Source organism: Trichoplax adhaerens, genomic scaffold (genome assembly GCF_000150275.1).
Source record: "Trichoplax adhaerens TRIADscaffold_22 genomic scaffold, whole genome shotgun sequence".
Lineage (NCBI taxonomy): Eukaryota > Metazoa > Placozoa > Uniplacotomia > Trichoplacea > Trichoplacidae > Trichoplax > Trichoplax adhaerens.
In genome coordinates this window covers 555,405-583,093 of record NW_002060963.1, presented here as the reverse complement: position 1 = coordinate 583,093, position 27,689 = coordinate 555,405, and the positions used below count along the sequence as shown (strand labels likewise).

General features: G+C 33.8%; 5 protein-coding genes across 5 annotated transcripts; 3 read left to right on the top strand and 2 right to left on the bottom strand.

Moving 5' to 3' along the window:
* Nucleotides 1-1,013: 1,013 nt before the first annotated feature.
* TRIADDRAFT_32203 (uncharacterized protein) lies at nucleotides 1,014-5,587 on the top strand (the record flags this gene model as incomplete). Its single annotated transcript, XM_002117226.1, has 13 exons — nucleotides 1,014-1,191; nucleotides 2,039-2,280; nucleotides 2,418-2,601; nucleotides 2,706-2,892; nucleotides 3,334-3,539; nucleotides 3,799-3,881; nucleotides 3,975-4,038; nucleotides 4,131-4,198; nucleotides 4,273-4,355; nucleotides 4,451-4,541; nucleotides 4,640-4,895; nucleotides 5,100-5,181; nucleotides 5,320-5,587. Coding segments are annotated over 13 exons (1,992 nt in total), but the record flags the coding sequence as incomplete, so codon positions are not given.
* Nucleotides 5,588-6,852: 1,265 nt separating this feature from the next.
* Nucleotides 6,853-8,221, bottom strand: TRIADDRAFT_5203 (uncharacterized protein; the record flags this gene model as incomplete). Its single annotated transcript, XM_002117173.1, has 2 exons — nucleotides 6,853-7,082; nucleotides 7,834-8,221. Coding segments are annotated over 2 exons (618 nt in total), but the record flags the coding sequence as incomplete, so codon positions are not given.
* A 1,917-nt stretch (nucleotides 8,222-10,138) lies between these two features.
* Nucleotides 10,139-13,964, top strand: TRIADDRAFT_61257 (uncharacterized protein; the record flags this gene model as incomplete). The annotated part of the gene is made up of 9 exons (XM_002117225.1): nucleotides 10,139-10,301; nucleotides 10,962-11,056; nucleotides 11,481-11,552; nucleotides 11,814-12,001; nucleotides 12,171-13,139; nucleotides 13,239-13,358; nucleotides 13,443-13,537; nucleotides 13,616-13,654; nucleotides 13,750-13,964. 9 exons carry the CDS (start codon nucleotides 10,139-10,141, stop codon nucleotides 13,962-13,964), a joined length of 1,956 nt encoding a protein of 651 aa, XP_002117261.1.
* A 1,503-nt stretch (nucleotides 13,965-15,467) lies between these two features.
* On the bottom strand, nucleotides 15,468-22,783 carry TRIADDRAFT_61256 (uncharacterized protein; the record flags this gene model as incomplete). Its single annotated transcript, XM_002117172.1, has 25 exons — nucleotides 15,468-15,484; nucleotides 15,612-15,715; nucleotides 15,809-16,062; nucleotides 16,259-16,418; nucleotides 16,516-16,600; nucleotides 16,685-16,735; nucleotides 16,856-16,911; nucleotides 17,015-17,114; nucleotides 17,361-17,600; nucleotides 17,759-17,874; nucleotides 18,087-18,224; nucleotides 18,345-18,448; nucleotides 18,540-18,626; nucleotides 18,799-18,862; nucleotides 18,989-19,068; nucleotides 19,160-19,247; nucleotides 19,362-19,480; nucleotides 19,592-19,638; nucleotides 20,416-20,498; nucleotides 20,615-20,724; nucleotides 20,938-21,042; nucleotides 21,124-21,166; nucleotides 21,373-21,447; nucleotides 21,780-21,892; nucleotides 22,781-22,783. 25 exons carry the CDS (start codon nucleotides 22,781-22,783, stop codon nucleotides 15,468-15,470), a joined length of 2,442 nt encoding a protein of 813 aa, XP_002117208.1.
* A 588-nt stretch (nucleotides 22,784-23,371) lies between these two features.
* On the top strand, nucleotides 23,372-27,250 carry TRIADDRAFT_61255 (uncharacterized protein; the record flags this gene model as incomplete). Its single annotated transcript, XM_002117224.1, has 12 exons — nucleotides 23,372-23,390; nucleotides 24,095-24,140; nucleotides 24,220-24,386; nucleotides 24,736-24,814; nucleotides 25,586-25,631; nucleotides 25,786-25,922; nucleotides 26,052-26,055; nucleotides 26,334-26,387; nucleotides 26,456-26,524; nucleotides 26,752-26,790; nucleotides 26,931-27,023; nucleotides 27,143-27,250. The coding sequence occupies 12 exons, from the start codon at nucleotides 23,372-23,374 to the stop codon at nucleotides 27,248-27,250; spliced, it is 861 nt and encodes a 286-aa protein (XP_002117260.1).
* Between the last annotated feature and the right edge of the window lie 439 nt (nucleotides 27,251-27,689).

Below are 27,689 nucleotides of genomic sequence, written 5' to 3'. Positions count from 1 at the left end.
TTTTCATCAGTATTTCTTAAATATTTGTGAATAGTATTATCTAGACCATATGATTTTCTTGTTCATTCATTTTACTCTATTGAAAGTATTCCTATTGTTCTTCTTAATATTGCACTAAGAATTGCCATTATTATTCTTCGTATTATAGGAAATTTTATTGTAGAGCAAACAAAAATATCAATTTTAATATTCTACTAACTTCTTTTAATAAATAAAAAACCATTTAGAAAATATAGTTTTCGCTCTTACTTTACTCAATTAAATGAGTTTAGAGCCAGATACAATTGCAGGACTTAAGACATCTCTTTCCAATATTGTAATTGAACTGTATGTGTTGTGCAAGCTCTCAGCGTCAAGATTTCTTGTAACACATTGTACCGGTAATAGCTTTTTCTATTAGTATCTTACGTTAGTGGATGCCATAAAATCTAGACAATTTGCATGTATTCCATTCTGTGAAGAATATTCTTGGCTTTTAGATGTCTGTAAAACATGAGAGTTTCTTTCCGTTTACTGCAATAAATTGCTTTGATTACTCTACATTATATGCAAGTAGGTTTTAGTTTAATTTTGAGCTAATATTTGTATAAAAAAGCTAATTGGCATAATACAGTAGAGTTTTAACGTTCTAGAATGATTTCTTCTAGTGTTGTAGAATATTTATCTATGATATAGTGGTATATCGGTAGCGTATATACTATCCTACATAGAGGCCACGGAAACTTAATTAAAATGAGTTATCAATAAGAATTTAACATTAAAATAACTTTAATCAGTCATTTTCTTTTTATTCTTTTTACAGTAATCGTTAAGATAGTTTATTTCAACATGATGTGACAACTTTCAAGTATAAGTGCACAAATTTTATATTGCTTAATGGCATTGAAGGATTAAATGCTTGGTGCTAATAATACTCAGTCTAGATATTGATTATTTTATAAAAATGATAGCATATTCACGCATTTTTATGCTACATGAGCTAATCTCCTTTGCAATCTGCCAAATCTTACGCATATATTAGGTATTTATCGAAGAAAGTTCATCATGCTGGATCTGCCGAAAATCTTAAATTGGCGGATTACGTTAAGAGTCAATGGGAATCTGCCAGCTTTGATGATGTACGATTTCAAAAATACCGAGCCTTACTATCTTATCCAGATTCTAAGAACCCAAATGTTGTTGGTATGAAAGGTACAAAGCAAAATATATTGATTTTATTAAGCAATGTTTTATTAAGCAATGTCTTATTTCAAGGATAATGTAATAAAATTTCAGAGCAATTTGAAATCATCACTGTTAGGAATAATTTATCCTATTCATGGACTACTAAAAGTATTTCTTTAGTAGTCCATGTCATACTCTACTAATTACCTAGTTAAAACGATTGCTACTTCAAAAAGCACCGCAAAGCTTTCCTTGCTCTACACTTTCTAATTAAAATTTCAAGTAAATTCTTCAAAGATATTCTAGATATAAATAATATAATATAGAATATTCAATTTGTTATACTTTACAATTTAGCTTTAAATCATTTTTACAACAGATATAGAAAAATTCATAATGGTATCGCTTAAAAATAATGTAATTAGCATTGTAAAATTTTCATATTTTAATCAAAAATACTGTAATCAATATTCTAAAACAGTATTTCAATTTCAGCTGTAGAGAACGCCGTTATAATTTATGATCTTTTTTATTATTTTTTATCTGTAAATTTGTAATGTAAACAGTTCTTGGCAGAATGATGAATGTTTTTTCATCATATCTTTATAAATGTTGTAATAATCAAGAAAATCAGAAATTGCAACTTTCCCCAGCTGACTTATGAGAAATGAATATCTTTATAATAAAGTCATAAACTTAGAGCTTCGCATTAATATCTATTCAATTGATACACTAAAATCTGTTGCATAAAGACATCTATATAGGGTTTTGAATTACTTTCTTATACAATATATTTCATGATAGATAGTTTACTTGGCTTCTTTTCTAGGAAGCAAAATAAAGTTTTAATGAACTGTCTCATCTCTTTAACTAGATCAAAGTGGAACATTTAGATATCGCGCTTCAATGAAGGAGGAAAAGTTGCACCCTGATGAAAATGATCCTGAACTTCTGGCTCCGTATAATGCTTACGCTGCAAAAGGCCTCGTAGAGGGCCAACTAATCTATGTCAATTACGGCCGTTATAGCGATTTCGTAGCACTGCAAAAATTAAATATTAGCTGTCGCGGTAAAATTGCTATTGTAAGATATGGTAGAATGTTTCGTGGTGACAAGGTAAGTCAAAAGCAAATAGAATTATCAAATCGACGTATAAATGAATTCAGATACTGTCTACGTATATAATCCACTGCTTACGTACTGGTATTTAATATCTGTACACCTGCGGTTTTATTGCTCTCTACTTATGATAGCCAAAAATTGGGCAAATGTTTGGCTGCATTGGTATGATCATTTACAATGATCCTGCGGATAGCGCTCCTGAAGGCTACGAAAAATCATATCCAAACGATTGGTACTTGCCTTATAGTGGAGTACAGCGCGGTTCAGTATCAACTCTGTTAGGAGATCCCGAAACGCCTGGTCGGCCATCTTTAGGTTAGTTTGCCCTAGATGTTAGCAAGCTGAAATATAAATAGATATTTATTCCTTGCCAAAGCATCATTTCCATCAGTTCTCACACCGGTAATAAATCATTTCAGATTCTGCATATAGGAATTCCAATTTAAGCGGTATTGTTTCTAGCATTCCAGTGCAACCTTTGAGTGCTAAAGATGCTATCTATTTATTGGAATCTCTTGATGGCCTTGATGCACCGGCAGAATGGCGAGGGAAGCTGCCCATAAAATATAAAATTGGCGGTTCCTTTATATCTAATATGTCTAATTGGTAAGCGAAAGCTGGTTTACTTTATTATCTAAGTATTGCAACAATAATTTATATTTATCTACAACAAATTAGCAGCTAGAGTTAATCCGAGCTATCTCAATACGATGAAATTTTAATTACACATCAGTAGTAGCTAGCTTAGCCGCATAATTACAACATTTATGAGATGAGTTATTCTATTATGCAGTAGATATTTACAGATCGATCGTTACATCGACTACATCTTGAGTTAACGGACAGTATTGCTATATGGGTATTTGCCTTTACTACTTAATTTGCATAAATAATCTTCTTAGCTAGTGATATTTTGTACTGTACCTATCTATCTATATCACGGGCCAATACGCGTATTGGCCGAATATCAGGTTTTGGCCGAATCACATTTGAATGGGTAATTTACTGGTATAATTAATCATCGTAATGGCTAATATTTTGTTACAGGGTTGTCCATTTGGCTGTTAATAACGAATTGGTCCATAAAGATATTTACAATGTTATTGGTACAATAAAGGGTCAGATTGAACCAGATCGTTATGTTATTGTTGGTAATCATCGAGATGCATGGAATTTTGGTGCAATTGATCCTTCTAGTGCTACCGCTGTAATGCTAGAAGTATCAAGAATTATGGGAATTCACCTAAAGCAAGGTTAGTTTAGATCAAGTTTTTGTATTTAATCTTTTGACAATTGATGTTAAAATCTTAAGGCATATGTGATATAGCGTACAAATGATTTAACAATCATATTAAGCTAATTGATAAAGCTACTTTGATGTGAGTAGATGTAACAAAACTAACAAATTGTGTGTATTATTCATTAACATCTATTAATGGACGCAAATAATAAATACAGTACTTGTCCATTCTTACTATATTTCTTGAAACGCTATTCTTAACAATATTGAAGGCTGGAGACCACGAAGAACGATAAAATTTTGTAGCTGGGATGCAGAAGAGTTCGCTTTAATTGGATCTACAGAATGGGTAGAAGTACGTCTAAATTTTCTAAGGCATAACAGTTTGCTTTAGTGTTGATGCTATCGTAATCCATTTCGTAGTGCTAACTCGTCCATTAATGCCTAGGAAAATGCAAAAGAATTAGCACAGAGGGCCGTAACTTATATTAATGTTGACCTTGCTGTTATAGGTATATTTAGCAAGAAAATGAGTTTAAATTTAGCGAAATTACTTATGACAACTGTTGAGCAGATCTGTTCTTTCCTGTCTCATCATTTTTAGGCAATTACTCATTTGCAGCGCAAGCTAGCCCAATTTTTACTAAAGCCGTACATGAAGCAGCAAAGCGAGTAAGGCGAGAAATACTGTATGATTTCTGATATGCATGAGTTTTCAAGAAAATGAAGTATTATGTTTAAAATAGGTAAAAGACCCCAACGACTTAACGAAATCGGTTTATGATATTTGGTCTACAAGATTTCCACTTCCAGGCACTCAAAAGCCATTGTAAGAATATCTGATAGATTTACAATTTATTGAGGCGGTATTAAAAAGTGTAGGCTGAAACAGAGTTCTATTTGTACAACGGATTTCCATCTTAGCATGGGTCTCTTAGCTTCTGGAAGTGATTACAAAAGTTTTATTCAATACGTGGGAATTTCATCAATCAACTTTGCATACGTCTTCAACTTTGTAAGAAAACTTTGTCTTGTGTCATTTCCTTTCTGCTCGTGTGCTTATTCATTCAGCCATTATCTTTACTTTATACTGAAATTTGTTAATAATTCTAGGTAACCTCGCCATTATCCAATTATCCTACCTATCATACGCGCTATGATACCTTCGACTATATCCAACGTACTTTAGATCCCCATTTTTCCTTTCATGCCTCTATCGGGCGTATGATGATGCTGCTTACTGTAGAATTTTCAGACTATCCACTTTTACATATCAACACTATCGATTATGCACAAACGATCGGTATGTATTTTGCGCAGATTTCGGCAGCCTATAAACCTCTACTACAAAGTCATGGAGTCACTTTAGGTAATATGATTATGCCGCAATGATGAGGATTATGATTTTGAATGAAATTCTATACACTATTTTGATTGCATTTCATCATTGGTATGGAAGAGGCGTCGATGAGTATAGATATGAACCAATTACTATACGATTTACTTTGATTCATTGCAAATCCTACAACTTGTCCATGTCTACCTATGTTATTAATGCTGATTCTAATTGTAGATTACTTACAATGGGCTATTGGAAACTTTACGGTCGCTTGCAGTCGATTTGATCAAAGCATTCAGAATATTGACGTGAATGAGTAAGTATTGGTTTAAACTAACGATTCTACTGGTTTAGATGATAGAAGGAATTCAACAGTAAAATTGCATTGCCTGTCGTTATTGCGATATTCCTTACTGCTGGGTGCTAATAGAGTATCTTTACCAACTTTCTTTAGTGCTTTAAAGTTAAGAAGGATTAATGATCAATTAATGTACCTGGAGAGGGCATTTATTATTCCTGAAGGATTACCGGGTAGATCTTACGACAAACATGTCATTATGGCATCCAGTCAAATCGATCAATATAACGTTGCCCCCTTCCCAGGCATTGTTGATGCTCTATTTATTGGCCAAACTCAGAATAAATGGGAAGAAGCTAAAATACAAGTTGCCAATGCTGCATATTTGATTCATGCAGCAACTAAGACTTTGACTGTTATATAGATACGCTCTGATGGATTGTACTATATTAAATATTAAGATATTAGTAACCTTGATTGAACTGAATGAGTGGTAAAATTCTCTAGTACTAACTTTGCATTTATCCATCTATGCGCTAATAGATCCAGAAATGCATTTCTTGATAAGTCTAGATATAGTCTACAGTCCTTTTATAAGCTATCAAACTTGTTAGCATAAGTATAGGTTCGAGTGAAATAGCGCTAATGCGCGGTTAATATTAAAGCTAGTCTGCCAGCAATGATCGCCTTTATAGCATTTCGGTTTTATTTTTTCCTTAACACGATTATCACTTTTGTCTTGAAGTATTTGCTAGCGTTTAAAATTAAGCGCCAAATAATAAGCTATACACTATAAATCCTAATTGATTTATTATCCAATTCTGTAGCTCAAAAAATGAAGCTTTACACATTCGTTAATCAAAGCGTTTTCCTAACTCTCATTCTCTGTAATTGATAGATGAACTAAGCCTGATCATAATGATGTAAACGATGCCGATCGATACAGCCCAATGCTAGATTATAACTGTAATTCTATCATTATTATGCACGTATAATATTTTCCATACGAAAAAGAAATTGCCAATATTAACTGTAACTTGTGTGCCGTCTATCATGCATCTGTATACCTCGAATCAAATGTGATTGATACAATTTTAGATCACATAGCTAAAATTTTATTACTAAGGCATTTATACTAACCAGAAGAGGATTGCTACGATATACGTCTATGTAGTATATCGACATTGATGAGTCTCGAATAAAAGTGATTGAATTTTAAATTACTTAGTTATGACTGTATTAAATGGCGATTTTACGTGTATACAGTATTCACACTTCTGTAACTTACCCTTTATTTGAATACCATATGATGAAGCAATAACTATGAGAGTCAAAAAAATTAGAACGCTACTGACATTACTATTTTAGATATTCTTATTACTGTATTCGATAGAATCTTTCTGATATGCATTCAGTACATTGCCAATTCATAGAGGCAGTTATCTTGGCTAGTGAACTATTTTAATTACTTAAATTAAGAGCTAATGGCGTTATTCACCTTATCCAGCCTCTATCGTAAACGTTCTAAAACAAGTTCTAATTTGCACGGAATATTGTGATCGGCTGATTAATCAACTTGCCAATCAATATTGTAGAAATGGATGATATGCGATATCAAGGAAAAGTTGACCAATACTATACAATTGGAAAATGTAACATCAATAATCCATTTGGTTAACAGGACTCTACGACTTCAGTATTTCGCAGCTTTACTTCGTAGCAGGCTTTTTCAATCTTTGCCAAGTTTTGTTCAATTTGTTTGCATTTGATGAGCAATTCTCGATTGTTGCGGGTTAATGCAATAAATTGGACAAACAAGGTATGGACAAAGAGACAAATTTGATAGGGTAAATTTCCAGTAGCGGTGGCGCTGACATTAATGCACATCCTCATGAGTTCACCGGATAAATCAGCAATCCCTAATGCATGGAATGGAATGAATATTATTTTATTTTATGGCTACTCTCGATTTAGCATTCTAAATGATTACGTCAAGCTGCAAGAAAATAAATTTAAATCTTTTCCAATAATCAGTTTTCTGCTGCACCATGGAGTAAAATAGAAGATCGCTATCGATGGTAATTAGCAATCAGAGATGCAGACAGAGATCATCAAGTCAAATAAGGGATTGATAAAATTAAATGATATCTAATGAAAAGGTTGCCAAGTGTTTTACTGCGAGACTTTTAGATAGAATGGTATCGTCTATTATCAAACCTACAGTAGTCTCTATACTGTAGATGCTGTGTAAAAGAAATAGTCGAAGGTCGAGGAAGATTTTATATAACAAGAGCGTGTCTGTACTCGGGGATTTCGAATTACATCGATGAAAAGATCGAACATCGAGAGATTTTAAACTAAAAATTCGTCCATTAACAGACTTGGATTATAATTATCGAATCCACTAGAGCATAAAATAGATTGCGCAAAAGAGATGAATGATTAAATATTTAAAAACTTTGATCCACTAGCAAAATTTCAAATATTGAGCACACCGCAGTACGCTTAGTAAAGGAAACAACTTCATACCAGCAGATTTCGAGTCCACTATGCTGTACGATAGGTACTCGACTAGATCAAGTTATTTTAATCTACAGGAACAACTACAAGCAAAATGGATTTATCTGTCAAAATTGTAAAAATAGTGACTTGATCGATTAGTGTCGTTACCTCCTGCGTAACTGTATGGCGTGATTAATTTTCCAGCTAAAGGAGCAATATGATGAAGATCATTCAATGAAATCAGCCTGCTCTCTTGCAAGAAGTAATAAAATGTGATTGCTTCGACATATTCTTCTAAGCCAGGATAGTAAGCTTTCGCGTAAATATGGGTATCCATCTTAATGTACTCTGCAATTTTACCAAGAAGACCATCATGGATGTTGTCTAATTCGGCCTTCGCTTGCTTGAGGGTAAGTTTCCTTTTCCTCGGCCAATCAGCCGCTCGATGGAGTAGAAAGATACATCTTTTGCTAGCCACAGTGACATCTCTGCTGATCTTGATCAATTGTTCATGAGTATCATGATGATGATCCAGTTCAATTTGATAAAGTTTAAATACTGAAGCCATTTTATTGTTTGCATGCTGCGTCATAGCGTCCACTTTCATTAAGTTAAGCGTAACCTACTTTTAGCCTTCTCTACAATCTTTAATTTGTGGCAAGGAGCAGCTGTAAGCTACAAATGCAATTGCCGTACAAGGATGCCAACCTGAAATGCGAAAAGAAACAACCGAAAGACTGTATAGAAGCGCGCAAGCGAAGCTGAGCCTCTGTTGCAGAGCACGCGCCAGTATACGCTGATTGTAATGGCAATAGGCCAAGGCTTGATGAATCATATACTGTAAATCATCATGATATCACTAAGCTTGGTACATAATTTCTTCTTGCTCTATGAAGTTAGAAGCTTATGCAGAATATTGCAAACCTCAGGAATTACTTACGGATTGGATCATTGATCGTTATCCACTTGTTCACTCTTAGGAGTTAAGAATTCAATTTTAGTTTTACCTCGATAATTATATAATCATACATAGTCGAATCTACACTTGCACACTCAATGCACAGCCATGAAGATAGGGTAGCAAAATACTGGTGTCCGTTGCTGTTAGCTACTTATTCAATTGAAACTAGCCGTCAACAACTACATGCTCGCTATTTTATCCAGTTATGTTTACGAACATAATTTATCATCTACGATGAGAATTAGTGACTAAAGTGCTCTCTGTATAATGATCCTGCTAGATTAATGGTGAAAATGCATGTGTCACAAAGATGCTGTGAGATGATCTTAAAGGTTTTAGAGTCTTGAAATTACTGTGCTCTTTACATATCTTTCACAGCATTACGGAAACTCTTAACATTGCCCTTTAAAAGCCAGATAGTTGCATAATAATTAGGCACACACGTACTGTTATGTATGAAATATATTAGACAATGTTACTCTTCGCTTCAATGTTTCTTAATTTTCATGTCTAATTTATGCTGTACACTATTTTGGCTGTTTCCGTAATAGCTATGACTGCGCCATCAAGCATAAATACTGTCTATAACTTGGTCGCTGTCTTCAATTCGGTATCCATTGAAAATATCACTATTTTTACACCCGCAATTCTCCCCAAAATTATGCTATACGTTATGAAAAGATACCGCACTCTAGATCAGAGTAGCTAAAACTCAGTACTGTCAATCAGTATGCAATTAGCCGGTCATCACAAATCCAGAAGGTAATAAGAAAATTCGGACAAAATCACTGGATTCTTCTTTTTACCATTGACCAAGCGCTCCTCCTATCTGCACATGGTTTGCAAAATCGCTGTATTTATGTGAGTTAATTTATGAATTTATTCCTCACGCGTATTAATGCAAGGTGTCACATCAGAAGTAACCTTGCTACTGTAACTGCAGTATATCAACCTGTATACTATCAATTGCAATATCAATATTGAATAGCAATGACTAGAGTGTAGTGAACATTTTTAGTGCGCCTCTAAAGTCATTTTATTGCCATCTTTTACCAATCAAGCAGTAAAACGTTTGTACGATATTGACGGAATAAAAATTCCAATCTGCAGTGCCCTACATGGACTACTGCTGTAGAAGAAAACTGCCAGCCAGTCCTGTATACTAGTAACTGGCAGTTTGTAACGATGTCTCAACTATATACCGCTGAAATTGTTATTCAAGTCAATTTCTGAATTTAAAAGAACGATTTCAGCGGTATATAGTATACTCAGGATTTACAAACTGCCGTGTACTAGTATACCGAGTAACAAGGTACAGCAGAAGAATAGACTTTTGCCCACTTTCGACGGCAAGTGGCGCAAGTATGAACATATAGCTGGCTGAACAATAGAACAAGAATGCCACACCTACAGTCCTACAGTACAGTACAGTACCGTAACTTTATTTTATTTTATATGGTACAGTACAGTGCACAGTACTATACTTTACAGTACATTGTACAGTACAATACTATGTCTCTACAATCAACATCACTTGATTACCCTGCTGTAGGTACGAGGAGGTGCAAGCAGGCAAAGCTGAGCCAGTGGCTTTGCAACGGAAGAGCATTCCTTGACGGTCTTGGATTATTTTCTACCGATTGCTGCTATCGATTCGGTTCAATTGTTGTTGAAGGTGAGTGGATAGGCTATTGTAGAAGCTATCGTCGATCAAACGAGCCATACGTTCGATAGCTCGTTGTAAAATTTCAATCACAACAACGTGATGGTCGACAGCATATACTTGCCTGCAGTAGATTTGTCGATGCAATCCATCCAATAGAATAGTAGAAATAACATCGCTGCGATGCCATTGCTATGACTAGTAGACAATAATAGCGGTTTATTTGCTAAATAAATTGCCCATCATACGTGTACACAGAAGTCATGCCTCGATGCACCTGTCTCTCCATCAGTTCCACGTCAAGCGGTAGAGATGGGAGAATCGATGCTAATTGCTCCATTAGCAGTACTTTGTTTTCATCATCAGTCTAATTAGACATATGACAAACAATTTCATCATTGCCAAGAATTGTATTGCTATGGACAATACGAATTGACAACGTTGATAAATAGTAACAAATAATCTTATCATTTGATAACTCCAAATGGGAACAGGCATTTCTGCTAATTATTGATTGCATTACGAAACCATATCTTCACCATAAATCAAATCAAATTTTACAGATAACTTCGTAATGCTGCAATATTGCTATTGATCTTATTGACACGTTTATAAGTACGCTTTGAATACCGCTGTTCGTAGAATAAGAATCTTATGATTTCCATACTCCAGAAGAGATGAGTGCATTTCTGAAATCAAGAAGTAACGGCAAAATCACTGAAATTAAGCCTGGTACAGTCACAATTGGTCGAGGCCCATTCTTGGAGGTAAATGATATTGAGCTATAGAAAAGCAAAGTTGAGTTTCAAGTGAAGGGGATCACAATAGTAGTATGAACGTTATCAGGTAACGACAAGATGGTCGCATCGAATTTTGCACTCATAAACTTACGCACATTTATAGGAATACGAAATGAACTCTTTATGTAGAGTATGTCTACATTAATTTATTCATTGATGTAATAGTACCTGCAATTACTGTACGATTACATACTCTCCTGCTTTTGTTTGTATAATAGGTGTTGAAGCCTCATTAACTCATATTAGACATTAGGCAGCAATAAAAGCATCATTTTGTATAACTGAGCTCTGATAAAAACACGTTTATGTATGCTGCTAACAAATAGGATTGCTTACTGAATCGTTATCCTAAACGTATGTTACATTTATTATATGAATTCCTGTTGTTTAGGTAACTGAAAAAAGGGTATCTCGTAAGCATGCAGAGCTGAAATATTTGGACGAAAAACTCATCTTAATTCCCGTTAGTATGATTGTGCACAAAGACAAACTTTGGCGTATCGTATACTTGCGTCAATACCCACAGTTTACGTATTTTACGTGTATTTACTGTTCGTCTGTTATGTAAAGTGAATTAAAACACTTATACGAGAGAGTCACGATAAATTGTATATTATTTTGGATGCAACACTGCTTTTTGTAATCTTTATGCTTTGATCACTCAAAATACTTAAAATAACATTTTTAACGTATGTGTTATCTATTTCTACTCATTGTGTTACAGACTCACGCAAATCCTTGCTTTTATCGAGCTGCTGGTCAGGATAAATTTGATGTGCTGCCACGAAATGTTGAAAAAGAATTGCAAAACGGAGATGAAGTTTCGCTATTACCAAGTGATTTATATTATCAGGTGGTTATAAATTCCAGCCAGAAAAAGGATAAAAATCTTCAAGGCAATGAAGGAGAAGGGTAGGTTATACAAGATACCGGCTAATAATGTATTAATAGGGCAATTGATTTAGCCGGATAAGTAACGACTGCTAAACAGTGCTTGACCACTGCTCAGAAAACAGCTGTCATCTCACATGTTCGTCATGGTAGTGAACTAAGCGAAATTTAATATGTTGAATGAATTTAGTCGTAGTATTGACCGAAAGCAAAGCGTCAAGTCGAAAGTCCACGATAGTTCGCATCCAGCATGGGCGCTTAGCGACATCAAAGATACTTTTTCCGTTGATGAACCGACCTCATCCTGTACTAGTAAACAGTCAATAGCAAATGAGCCTAGCTCAACCGCAGACACCAGCAATAGCAATAAACAACATACAGAGCGTGATAGCCCTTGTAGTAACGTCGAAGACGAACCATTTTCTACTGAATATGTACCATTGTCAAAGAAGCGTAAATTACCGTCATGGCTGGCTGATTTGGCACCAGCTGGCTCTAACCTGAGCAACGTTGCTACCAGCAGCAAGCAGCAACCTACGAAAAAACCAAAAGCTAGTAACAAGGCTACTACTAAACCGGCGGTTACTAAGACAAAAGTTACAGATAACGACAACACTAGTAGCACCAATGTTAGCAATAAGGCTGAGGTCAAAAAACAAACTACTGTAAGGTCGACTATTGAAAATGACATTAATTTGGATAATGGAATTTCCACCTCGGTATCAAAAAATAGTAATAAGGACATGCAATCAACGAAAGCAGAGACCCACGTTACTAGAAACAAGGCTAATTTTAGTGATGACGACGAAGATGAAACGCCAATACCGAAATCTAGAAAAGCTTTGACCAGAAGAGATACCGTGAGTGACGAGGATGGCGACTGGAATGACAATCGAAAAATATCAAAGACTAAAAATGTCTTTGTTAGCGATGAATCAGATGATATGCAGGAGAGACGAGATGCAGCTGTTGTAAAAAAATCTGTAGAAGAAGAAAAAAAAGGACAGACTACTTCTCATCAACCCAAGGCAAGAACGACTAGTCAGGATTCGCAACAGCGCTCATCTATTACCACTGAAAGTGAAGAAAGTCAAAAGTCAAATAAACTTACGAAGCACAAATCAATTAAAAAATGCCCTTATGGAGCGAAATGCTATAGGTATCATCATACATAGCCAGCATAGGTATTATATTTATTCATAAAGATGTATATATATACTAACAGTGAATGTTATTTGTGCATGACCGTACACGATAGGAAAAACCCACAGCATTTGATTGAGTACTCTCATCCTTCAGCTGATGGTTCACCGAATGTATCTGATGAAAGTGATGATGACGATTTACCAGTATGCCCTTTTGGAGCTAGCTGTTACAGGTAATCGTTAAAGCCCTCAGATATTAGGAAATTTATTGGATTATCTCTGCATTTTCGTCAATAATTAATTTAATTAAATCACAGGAAGAATCTGCAACATTTTAAAGAGTATTCCCATCTGAAGAAACAGACAGCTGCAACTACAACTGCAACTACAAGAAAACAAACGGGATCTAGAGGTAGATTAGAAAATATTTCTTGAATAGACTTTTAGATATTATCAAAGTGTTAATTATAATATCTATCTCCTTTGGTAGCATCAGTTCGGATTAAAGCGCAACCCAAAAATGCCAAAAGTATGTTCTATTGCATTAGCATATTAATTAATTAGGAAATGATTCAAGGAAGCACTTAAGTAACTTTCACATACCCTGTAATTGCATTTGTTTAGATCGCAAGAGTGCGCTAGACGGTGATAGTGATGATGATGGCGGAATAAACAGTTACGATTATAATGACAGCTTCATTGATGACGATGACATAGACGAAGAATCATCATCTTACGGAGAGAACACTACCGATGATCCAGATTTTAACGTATCTGATACAGATGAAGAAATAGGCGTACTTCTTGATGAAGCAAAAGACTTTGTGGGACAAAGATAATATAGGGTATGCACCTTAAGATGCGAATTGGTTGTCATGAAATTCAACGCTAAGATATTTGACTATACACTTGATGGTTTCATAAGTGGTCTTAAGAATCAGACCATATGATAAACTTGACGGGTAGCTGTTACTGAACGACTTAATGCGTTTCATCAATCGTGTCTGGCGTTTTTAGGTAATATATTATTGAATATTTTTTACTGTAATATTAATGTTACTGACTCAACATAAGAGTTTATACCCGGTAAATCTTACTGTAATTAGTAGTACTAGTTTACGACAATTTTTTAGCCCATAACGTGCATAAGTCGTTACAACGTTCTTGCTTTCATTGATAAATGTATAGCATGACTTAGTTGGCATTGATAACTCTGTTTTTGTGAATATATGAAAAACTTGATAATTTCATCAGCATAAGATTAAGAAACTGTTATCATCCATGTTTGAATTATCCATTTAAAGTTTAGCTATCGAAAGTGCTACGATTTGTTAATTTTAAGGTACAGTTTAAAATGTATATAGATGTATGGATAGTAAAAGATAAAATAGTCACAGAAATTGTTAATCGGAATAAACGAGTTTATTTAAATATTGTAGTGAGTACTAGGTGTGATTTATCGTGATCCTTGATTATATCATGCTTTTGACACGGTAGATAGTAACGTGAGGAGGCAGTGATACTCAGTTTAGTTCAACAAATTCAAGTAATAGCGTAAAACGATACGAATCAGGAGATTTATTAGAGTTGGATGTGTTGTATGTAGTATCACGATTAACAATCTCAAAACTAGCTTCTGGAATATGGAATGTGTTACGTTAATGTAGTCTCATAGCGGTTAGTAGTGGAGTGCATATGATATAACTGATGGCAATCTGAAAACTAGCTTCTGGAATAGGTTGCGTTAAAAAACTATTAATAATGTGCTGACATTGTGTAGGACTGTGTGTGCATTCTAACATACCGTATGATGGATGGTCATCCTTTAAATAAGTTTTAGGCATCCTTACAAAACTTAAAAATTTAGTAGCCATAACGATTTACACAACAGTATGACTGATTTAATTTAGTATCAATCAAAAAATACGTAGAATATGAATATTCTTTGCTTATAATTAAATTATGATTAACGTTGATATTATTTGGAAATGATAAAATGATGAAAAATCACAATTTATGATACATTGCTGATTTTATAGATGATAGATATATTAATTGTATTCAATTAGATAATTTTACAGCGTATCCTATTGGCATCGATAGAAAAACTCGCTTTAGAATAGGGGGTGTAAGCCTTCATTTAGTACATAGACTGGAAATGGAGACAGCCGTTTGAAATTTTTAATTTATGGAAATAATTATTAGACTGATATACCTAACTGATTGGCAGTGTACACTACGTCAGAGCTGCAAAAGATGCAACATTTTATAATTGTTCGAAATGCAATAATCTTGAAAGAGGTTGCAATCAGTCAGACATCCGATAATACACACAATTGCTTTTATTTACCAAATAACCCTAGACAATTAAAAATAATAATGTAAGTCAATAATGATTGTGCCGAAAAATACCGCAGTAGATAGTAGGACATTAAATTAATACTGTGCATCAAGAATAATTCTATTGCGTTTTAGGTTGCCTATACCTCTAGCACGTGCAAGATCTTGCTTAGCTTTCATAAATGCTAAAATATCTGCATCCGCCTCTTTATCGCCGGTCATGGGAATCGATTTTTGCTGGATTTGCTTCCTGATGGAGATTAAATAATTTCATTGCATCTATCAACCCATCATTAATCGGACTCATTTATTCATTTACAAATTTACTTCTTAAAGGTCTAACCTGGTCATCTCACTTGAACGTGTATAACTATCTAGAATTTCATGTAAATTTCTTGAGGAATTAGCAGTTCTTTCATGACTCTTGACTTCTTTATTTTTTGGCGAATAGCCGTGCGTATAACTATCCATAAACTCCTGTGAATTTCTGGAAGAACCGGCATTTCTTTCGTTGCTCCTTGCTTCCTTACTTCTCGGTTGATAGTCGTGCTTATTAGGTGTTGGTGTTCTCCAGACAGAACGTGATTTAGGAGGGGGCTATAAACGATGAGAATGGTATATTTAGAAATCGAGAGAGTAAAGAGAATAATTTATGACATGGTCTAAAAGTTTAAGCCGTTTAATTTGATATTGATAGCATCAATACGTTAAGAATATTGAAGGAATCTCCGTTGAAAATAAAATTTAAGTAAGCTAGTAGAACTGCCATTGCATGGTAATATTCATCACTAACTTCCACAGGCTGTTCCTGTTGAATTCCTTGAGATTGTGTCTGTTTCTGCCACCACACCTCGAAATCTTGCTGTAATTTCAATCTAGCTTTGTCTAATAGATGTTGTAAATGCTCAATTTCGGTTTTCAGTACCTTCAGATGGCCAAATATATCCTTATATCTATCATCATTAAAGAAAACAGTGTTAGTCTTATTGTATATGATTATTTTCTGCACAACGAAAGTTATCTTTTCCGCGATGAAGAAGGGATATGTACCGCGATTTTTCAGCCTGTAATTTATCGCGTAGAAACTGCTCCTGATCTTCCAAATCTGCACTATTTATCTCACGACCATTCAATCCTAATTCCCGTAAATAAATGATTATTACTCTCTGATCAACACTAATTAAGTATTTTCATTTAGAGAAGATAATTCACTATTTACCTTTCATGGCTTTTCCGATTCTATATTTTTCAATTTGTTGCTTACAGTTGTCTTTTAAGGTCAGACAATTCATTAATCAAGTATTAAAACTTATTCTATCATCATGACAGCGCACTTCAGAGGCCAACATTTATTAAATTAATGCCTAAAATATCTACGTAGAAGACTTACTTATCTGCATTTTACAATCATTTAATGCTTCTCCTTGAGCTTTAGCTTCGGCATATCTAGTTATAGAAATCAATATGTCATATACTGTAAGCAGAGTAAAAATAAAAATTTCAATAGTATCATTCTATAGCGTTAATTTTTACTCTCTATCTTAATTACTTTTGTTTCAATATTCGTTTCTTGTCATCAATAGCAGAGTTATTAGCGTAATCTCGACGGAAAATGTCAAATGCTTCTTGTCTTCCTTTCGACATGTCTCCTACATAAAAGGCGGATAAAATGAAGAGATTTTAGAGATTAAAATTTTCTAATCATGTAGTATGTCGTTTATTAACTTTACAGTTTAAGCTAGGAAATAGAATTATCGACAATTAATTCGTGCAAAGGCTAGAGATCAATCATCGTACCACTACTAGTTGATGAAAGTTACGCTGTACTACTACAGAAGTTGAGCGACATATCGCAGCTATAGATGAAATGCAACAAATCGGAATGATAATTTTACCGTATATCCGGTTATGCCTTGGCTCCGCTTGCTTTTCGTTCGATGGCGACCTTTCATGTTTAGTCTCTTTTCGATAGCTTGCACGGGACTCCTCGTGGTGATACTGTTTTGTATCTAGAGATTTCGATTGCGTTATTCTACTATCTCGTGGACTTGTATCGCTTTCAATTTTTGTTTTAGAATGAGCAACAGCTACCGCTGCTCGCTGTTTCTCTTTCTTTAGCATTGTTACAAGAATGTCTGCGTTTTAAATTTTTTCGTTAAGGTTGAATGAGCTCGAAGTATGACTATTGAATTACTGAAAAGTTGTATGTAAAATGCAAGAAGTCGCTATGCTTTAACTATTTAGAAAAGAAAACCCGTTCTGATTGCAATATTTGACTATGTGAAAAGGATACTAATTTCATTATCACGTTGCTGTAATAAATCAGTCAATCGTTGAACTTCCTTCGATGTTCGAGCGGAGTTTACTGGCATTTCATCATCTTCATTTTCTCCTTGGGTGTTATCCCCACTATGAAATAAATATAATTTACTACTAAGTCATCATCATGTACATAAACGAAATTTAAGAAATGAAAATGGGTCTCAATACGGTATAGAGTATCCATGATATGATTGGAACATATAATGTGCCCTTTTCTAACAGATCCAGGTCAATATACCACCGTAAAGGCGATCAAGCTTAGCACAAATTCAAATATATGTATATAATTCTTTGCATACCTTTTGGAGGGGCCTCCTTGCAGAACTTTATCCTTAAAGATTTTATAGCACAAAGTAATTTTTCGCATATCACCTCCTACACTCAATATTGCTTCAGGATCGGAGTCGGCAATATAGGAGTCCACTAAAGCACGGCACCTAATAATTACAGAAAGATTAAAATTAAACATAAATTGGAAATTAAAGCAGAAGATATAACTAAGGAGGAATGCAAAACTGTCCATTTCTCTCCAGTATCAGCACAATTTACTTAATTACCTATCAATCTCTTGCTCAACTAGTGGATCGGTTGATTGATTTCCCGTAGCAATAGCTAATTCCTCCTTTAGTCGTTGAATTTCGCTCTTTAATCGAACTACCATCTTTATGGGATTAAAATGAAACGTAAAAATAAGTTAGGAGACATGCATATCTTTCTATAGAATATATATAGCCCATAGAATTATTAAATACCAATTTTGGATCGACTTCTTCATTTAATAATGCTTCGTTTTTAATTAATGCCACTCTCTGCGCAAATCGACACGTAGTAATCGTTTCCTATAAAAATTTGTCCAATTAATAGCATGACATTGGAGTGATAAGCATTAATTACTATAACTAAATGATCTTATTTTATACCATAGCATTATCTAGGATATGATATGAATAAATATTCGTATATAAATTACCCATAGCTACCGTATAGATACAAATGAAATAATCTCCTTACGTCTAAATTCTTCTTTTCTACCGAGCAAGTTGCTATCATCGATGTCATACAGTTTCCACCAAGACTATAACAAATGGACAAGACAGATTGTAATTTATAGTAGTAGGATTGAACTGCATTTTGTTGACTTAAGCAGGATCGATCTTTATCACCTGCCAGTGACAAGATAGAATGATAATCATAAGCTTACCTATCTCTCAATACTGATGTCATCATAGAATTTCTATAAGGGATATGAGTTCTTGATTTTTCAGATAGCGAGATAATAACCTGAAAGAATAGGATAGTCATCAGCAGGATTAGAGGACATAAAGGATAATGATTGTATAGCGAATGCTAAGGTATGGAAGAGTAACGTTACCTGTTCTAAAAAATGTAAGGATAAATTAATGTACTTGGCTTCAGTTAGAATGGTTCCTCCAATGTTAGATTTTGCTACTCTTTCGGATCTAAAGAATCCAAATCAAGAGTGGAATGAGTTCCATTGTGTATATCTACTTTTCCTGTACTAGCAGCTAAATCTCTAATTGAACGCCATGATGAAAGCAGAATGGACGACTTACCCTGCTAAATCAACTAGGTGAAATTTTGATCGCCTAATTGTATCCGAGCCAGTTTCTCGAATAGACATATGAATTGTAAATATACAGTGGGAACGAGTTGATGCCTGATTCATGGGCGTCTGAAATCAAAAATATTATTGCATGTCTAGAAAACAAAGTGGTCCTTGCAATCTTTGAGTTGTATAAGCTTGCGATCTCGAATATGCTTATTTTAATCTTATAGGCCTTACCTCGGCAATCATTCGATTCGTATCTCCCAAAAATAACAAATTTAAAGCTATAAAATGGAAAGAGATTTGATATTATTATTTATAGCGTCTACTTGTCTCTAATTTAAGCTACTGATATATACGTCAAATAATTACAATCCTTGGATTTATTTCTCTTCAAACGAGAGTATGAAGGCGTAAAAAAGCAAAAGACAGTTGGTAGCTATTTATTAACTGTATCTATCTGTAATTTAAGCTACTGATGTGAAAGAACTCAATCTAGCATATTAATAGGCACCAACGTAAAAAGAATGCACCAAGTAGAAATAGAAATTTTTCGCATTGCGTAGGCGAAAATTGTACAAGATCAATACAAGACTGTATGGAAATGATTGAATTCCAAGATTTTCATTCTAAATACAAGCATTGAAAAGAGAAGAAGACTAGGAAATGGGAATGAATTTGCGATATAATGCAATTTTATTAACAGTAGTTTAATCGCAGAGTGCAGTTTGAATTAGCGCCCTGTTTATACGGCAAACAAAGGTGAAAACAAATTCAATTTGCACCATTGCTAATGCAGATTTTAGAATTTTTATCTATAATCTTGATGGAAGGTCAGAAACTAGACGACAACAACTAATTAATTAATGTAAGCACTTTATAAATGAAAATAGAACGAGTATTATGAATAAAATAAAGTAAACTAAGCGTGTATCTCAAATAATGAGGACTTTATCCTGTAAGTTATGATTGACTATTAGGTCAAATGCTTCAGAAAAGTTTGTCTAAAAATCAGAAAGAATATCAATAAATTGATATTAAATAAAATATACTTCACTTACCTTCTTCTTCGCTATTGGCTTGATGAATGGATAGATTTTTTAAATGGATATTGCTATTATTATCCTCCAGTAAGCTAACTTTGCTACAGTTACCAAGTAAATATAAGGCATAATTGTCAATAAGATTAAAAATTGACTATTTAATTAAACTAAATCACTAGATATATTCGTATCAGATCCAGATTGCAAAACTACTTACGGTAGATCTTCCAGTTTAGAAGCGTTGTGCCTCGGATCTAAAAGATCGTAGCCGCACTGATTGTAGATTTCAAGGTAACTAACATGAGTAGTATATTCAGAGTCGACATTCTGAAATCGAAGCGTATCATTAATCAAAAACAGTTCAGAAATACAAACTTAAGATTTAGCATTAAATACTTGTGCAATATAAATTATAAAATAACTACCGGCTCGACTGCTAGAGTAGATTGAAGTAGTTAATCTGCCGCTATGAAAATATCATAGCTATTGATCAATTAAAACAGGGAAACTTTAATGTGATCTCGATTGGTTGTCCACTACCTTCTGATATTCTTGGAATAGGTATGATATTGTCCTCGGAATGAGACCTCGATCAGTATATCGTTCAGCCCCTCCAGTAATCGTAAAAGTTTTGCCAGATCCTGTCTGTTAGACGTAGAATAACGTTAGAAATCATTCGTAGAGCTGTATACCGACGATACTTGTATTCACAAATACTACATTTACCTGTCCATATGCAAATACAGTTCCATTATAACCTAACAGAACGCTATCATCAAAGAAGAATATATTTGTTATGAAGCTATCGGCACTAACGGCGATGATAAACGGATTACAAAAGATATTTAACATTTAGTCTAGGTTGGAACTGCCATCATTACAGCTGACACTAACTTTCCAATCTATTAATTACTGTACATTTACTTTCGTAAATGGGTGGCCTAAAGTTTATAATTCAATTTGAATATTATTTACTTTTGTAAGACTGGTTTGGCTACATATTCAAATACTTCTTCCTGCTTGGCGTTTTGATCAAATATTTTATTAAATCTAGAAATAAATAAAATGAGAAATTTTCTTCTATCAGAATATATTTTCATTGTCTATAATCTTATTTCTATCATATTCTACGTAAATGGTTTCCTTAATACCATCTGGTTCTGTATAATAGTTTCCTCTGTAAACTCTACACCATACGAAATATGCCTATCTTATTTGATAATTTAATACACTGTTTTACATTATCTAGTTATGTTCTATGTAATTGTACAGTGCTATTGCACAGTCTTTTAAATATGACATGAATTAAAAGCAATGTATTTTTCCATTACAGCGGGAACAGGCTTAGGTTACTTAGATAGATAGTCATCGCTCATCCTTACTTAAATCTAAAATTATCTCGTTTATTGTTTACAAATCCTTCAGCAGCATCTTTGGATACAGGAAAAGTCACAATCGCAGATCCTGAATCTTCCTTTTCGGTTATTTCATACGCCTATATGTGTCATAAAGAAATCCTATTTAATATCACTATCCAGGATTTAAATTTTATCAAATCATCTCCATTTGGTTACGAAGTGGTAGAATAATAATTTGAAATTAGTAATGGTGTAACAGTGCAAGCAGAAAATGATTTGCTAGATTTCTTAACATACGAATGTAGGTTGAAAGTTACAAGATGATAATCAATACTTCTGATGTATTCAAGCTGAGTGTAAATTAGCTTCATTATCAGAATATACGTCTTATCCATGATTCAATATCCAGCAACAAGATTATTTTATTCTTAAATTAGAATGTATATTCGCTTGCCTCAGCCTTTGCTCGGGTTGGCTTAATTCGAGAATAGATTTGAATACCATACTTCACCATGGTTTATCTAACCTTTCTGCAATTCTTTCATAAATAATAATAATATACTCTACCCTAAACTAACTATACACGATTAATTTTAGGCAGCCTATAGTATATCACACAAGAAACCGTGCTTAACAGCAATAGTTCAAGGCTAGAAAGTAATCGTAATCAGCTGATAACATTCTAATGGTCATAATTGCTTTTTACTGTATACCGCTTAATTATTTCTGCTATAGAATGGACCGTTACTGAATTAACGAAATAACTAGCAGTCGCTTGAAAAGCCAGCAGCAGCTTGCAACTAGTTTAATTTATTATACTAAAATATATATTGGTGGGTGTATTTTGAGTGCTGCACCTAAGTGAGTAATCGCATACAAGTAATGATACGCAATGTATTGCCTGCTAAACATACTGTACCATATAGTACAATAAATCTTTCCTCACCCTTTACGCTTAGATCGCAGTTATATTACGGTGTAGTGTAGTTCTGTGCTATCTTCACAATAGATAGACATAGTAGTACCATACTGTATATTCGCACGTAAAGAAGTGGGTTAGCACTTAAGCACTTTATTCATTTAGCTGATAAGATCTAGATATTAATCTAGTCTAATATACGTATTATTATTGAGGAGTTGTCTATTACAGTCGTCGATAATAAAAACCATTACTGCTAAGATGCTGTATTAACCGTTTAATTTGAGATATGTCCGTATAACATATAATATTGTGATATAGTAAATATTAAGAATGCTGTGGCTTACACATCTGTGGTACTTATTTACTGTTAATAGTAAGTGGCTTGATTATTCATACAGTTAAATAACTAACTATTGGGAGTAAGATTTTTCAGTACTGCATATGTAGAGAAATATCGAATTGGAATTGATATACGTCTCGCGCTTATGCCAAACTATGTCTTCGTTTTATCCCCAATAATACTGGATGGTACATATGGCAAGAAAAGTATAATTCTAAATATAGGTTACTAGAAATATGATTCGTTGCCTCTGTTTAATATCTTCAAATATAATTTATTAGAAGATTATTATTCCTGTGCATAATATTCGCGTATGCTCTACTAAAATGCGCCATAACTTGACATTAGCAGATCATGGCACTAAAAGAAGTAGGTAATTGACTCCTATATCATGCACCAAAGCTACTTCTTATCAGCCTTATTACTTCGTGTGCAGATTTTGAGCAGGAATTACGCTACTGCATGGAGTCGATCTCGATTTTAGCGTAGTAAATCTCGAACTCAAATATACAGTATATCGTGTACGTACAATTAGCACTGTTAAAAGTTCAGTTCAAATCATTGCAGACAAGCATTAAGTTGTCATTTGATACACGAATCTATTTACTCCTACTTATACAGGTGGTCTTACTGAATGCTATTGCTTCTATTACTTTATACTCGCACAGTAGCAACAATAGATCAATGAATAATAACAATATTTTTATGTCACAAAATCCAGATCTGCTACTGTACACTGCTACTGCAATAATCTCTATAGCAACGCGGTACTGTCTAGTCTGTCTGTTGTCTGTCTGACTAGGCGTACTTTATTACAGACTCTACATTATTGGAACGCTTGTTCGATACGAGAAGAAAAATTTATTGCTAGTCTATGTACTATGAGCTTGAGCACTGTTTTAGACACTGATCTCATGGTACAATAACCTAAAAACTCGAAATATCGTCAGCTATTGGTTACATTATGACCCGTTGCTCATGTTTAAAACACAGCCTATCCATACTCTTTCGCGATGACGTCATCGAGCGCGAACAAAAAGGCTTCTGTATAGAATAAATTAATAATTTCCTTTCCAGACCGAGCTCCATTTACTGCATCTTTGCAAACTAATCTTGTTTCCAGGTAAAGCTTAGGTCTAAAATGTTATGATTAGTAGCTTATTGATGCAAGCGATGATTTAGATAGTGTCTTGATTTTGTAGGATTATCTGTACTGGATTGAAGTTGAAAAAAGGGGCTATAGTAGCAGGCGGATGCCATTACAACATGGCATCCGATACGGCATGTAAGATAGCTCAGGAAGTACAACAGCTAGCTGAAGGATTAAATAAAACGTTAGCAGGAGTTCAAGAAAAGTTCTCAATCATTGGTGTGTATATAATATGCTATTGCTTGAGTTATTATAAAGTATCGTAGACGATAATTATGTGCTATTACTGTATTGAAGTAAAACTTGCCATCTTTCGTTGTCTATCTACTGTAATTTTATACAGTATACAAGCAGTATTATAAAGGTAAATAGTAAAGTGTTAATAGTAATTCTCATCATCGATATGATATATAAAATTAGCACTGAAGTTTTTATTTAGTATAGAAAGAGAGATTTACCAGCATTTTACTAGCCAAGTAATTGTCTATGATCAATAATGTTCCATTATTGTGAAACGTATTAGACAACATGCATAAATCATCTTTTCTATTATTTTACACCTTAATAGAGTCGATTGGGGATTTTGTAAATAATCATGTCAATAAGTTAGGAGCCGCTATTGGACTTTATGCTGAAGCATTTAATAGGTACAGGTTAAACATAGAAAAAAATTGTCAGTTAGACTGTAATAATTTATGCACAGAAACAGTATGAATTACAGCTATCAACTTCTCTCGAATTTGGAAACATTTAACTTAGTTTAGTTCTGCATTAAAAAGTAATCTAGCTTCTTGTTATAGCTTAATTACTCCTATGCTAATGAAAATAGTATACATACACGTAGAACTGTGTATATGCCTAGCATACAGTAGTAGATATTTGCACTTTATAGGGCTACCTGAAGCCGTTAAATTATGTTATTATCTAAGGATAAATCTATTTCTTATACAAACATTGATAAATTCTTGCCTACACTCAGATTATCTGTAAAGTCCCACCTAGATCTGCAAAATACATGCAAAGAAAATTATCGGTAATTTATCGGATATTGTAATTAATTTTATCCTAACACATTAAGTTTATTCGAACAAATGTTATTGTAATAGATATATTACTAGATTCTCTCAAGCTATTCTACTAACCCTTAACCGCCTCTTGACCTTTAAAATTAGTAGCTATCGTGTTTCTTATAAAATATCTGTCGTTAACGTTTGTATAGTTGGGATTTACGTATGTAGATATAGCTGTCATATCAGTGAATGCAATACATAGGGACTAATACCTGTTATCCTATCCCGCAGAATATGTATAAAGCTTGTTATATCTTTCCAAATTGATATTATTTTATTATCCCGCTTATTGTGCATACGGCAGTCTAAATTTAGGAAGTCTTTAATAGAGATACTGAAATGTTTTAGGATTCCTGAAGTTCGTGATGCCGTAGATGAATTATTTGACGTCGAAGTAAGAATAATAACATTACATGATATCAAATTCAATAGGCTGGTCCTAAATGGTACTAATAGTTAGATATAGCATAAAGTTTTAACAGCATAAAATAAATACTTCATTAATTATCTACGCAATTTTTACTAATAAATTTTGGGTTACCTCATAGGATAACTGGAACACTTTTTTAAAAGACGTTGATCGTAAAATGGACCACAATAAGAGTGATGGATTGCCTCAATCTAGTTCTACTGTCGGATCTGTAGCACCATTGCATGTTCCATTGATCGATGTTCGTACATCTAGGTTAGAGATACGAAAGTTCATGCAATATTCATAAATCATCTTGTTAGATAGAGTACTGGAAATGAATACAACATACCATTGGATCTTGCATAATTTTCTGATCTAACAATATCATTTGATGGATTTCAGCCAAGTAAATTTATCAGATTTCATGGAAAGTGGAAAATCATTGCTGTTAATTCTTTTGAGACACTTTGCGTGACTGCCCTGACGTGATCACGTAGCCGAACTACAGCGGAATCAGGTGATAGTGCTATAGTTGTTGAATTATTGCTGATAACTGTATTAAGAACATTCCTTATAAAAGAAAATAATATTAGAGTAGTATGATCAGTAAAAGGTTGATACCTAAATACATTCATATCAGCATATAGCTTACCTTGCTAATTTTTGTTTGAATTATTTCCCTAGGCTATGTTTGATGCTGCTAATACAAAGACTATTTTGATCACGTTTGGTTCTCAGGTATGTCTTAAGATAGCTTGATCTTGTCAAAGCCTGTGCAAATGACGTGTTTTAATTTATGTTGATAGGCTGGTGCTTTACAATGGCTTGAAGAAACTCAAGCCACTTATCCGATGCTAATGGATTCCGATAGGAAGGTATTACTCTATCGTCAAATCTCTGGCCGCTAAATAGTAGTTGTTACTCACTGAGATTATGTAATCGTTCAAAGTAAAAATTAGGTCACTAGTATCCACATCTGGCGTTGTATCTATCGAAAGAAATATTTTGTATACTCTTTACATAGCCTGTAAAAATAAATGATAATACTTATAATTTCTATTAAGTTGATAAGAAGAAATCATTTATTTATTTAACAATACAGATATATGAAGCATTCGGTTTAAGACAGTCCGTCGCTAAGGTATCATGTATTTGTTATACAGCTTGATTCGTAATCTTTGTAGCTTACGCATGACGTAATCTTGTGTTCTATAAAGCCATATATCTTAATAATCGAATTGGCAATAATTTGCAGTTATTAACCTATGGATTCTGTTAAAGGTTTGGTCTACAACAACTATGACATACTATGCTGAGCAGAAATGTTGCGGTCGATCTTTATATAAAATGGTAAAAGATGACGATCCAAATCAAGTAAGTCATTGTAATAAGTTAGGGATTAAAACCTTAAGTCTGTATCTGTACTTCTGACAATAGCTATCATGAAATTCTACATTAAGGAAATAAATTCTAACCACTTTATCTACACATAGATGGGAGGAGACTTTATTATTGGTTCCAATGGCGAGATGACTCTTGTATATTGTAGCAAAACTCCGCCTGATCGGCCAAAGATAGCTACATTATTGTCGTACTTATAGGTAATTTGTAATTTAGAAAGATTTGATAAAGACGAGAATTTATTAGATTACTCTATATTATTGATCCTCTTGTACCATTAAACCCATTCTGGAATGCATAGCAATGTTACTACAATCACACCATCATAAGCGACACATATGACATTAGTAAATTAATAATCTTTTATTAATTTTCAAAAAGTACTTGAAATTAAGTTAAATATTTATGTCATTACTTATCATTAGATCATGCAACATTTTTCTTTTAGGCAGCGAAGTGAAATAATGTTTTTTAACTTTTAACAGGTGGTGCAGTGAAGAAAGGTAGAGCACATGACAAACTGAATGTAAAGTGTTGTATTATCACATATTCAGTTTTGATGAAGAAATCTTATCAAACTTCACAACACCCATTGTTATTGATGTCTAGAAGTTTAAGATTATTATACATCGTCTAGAC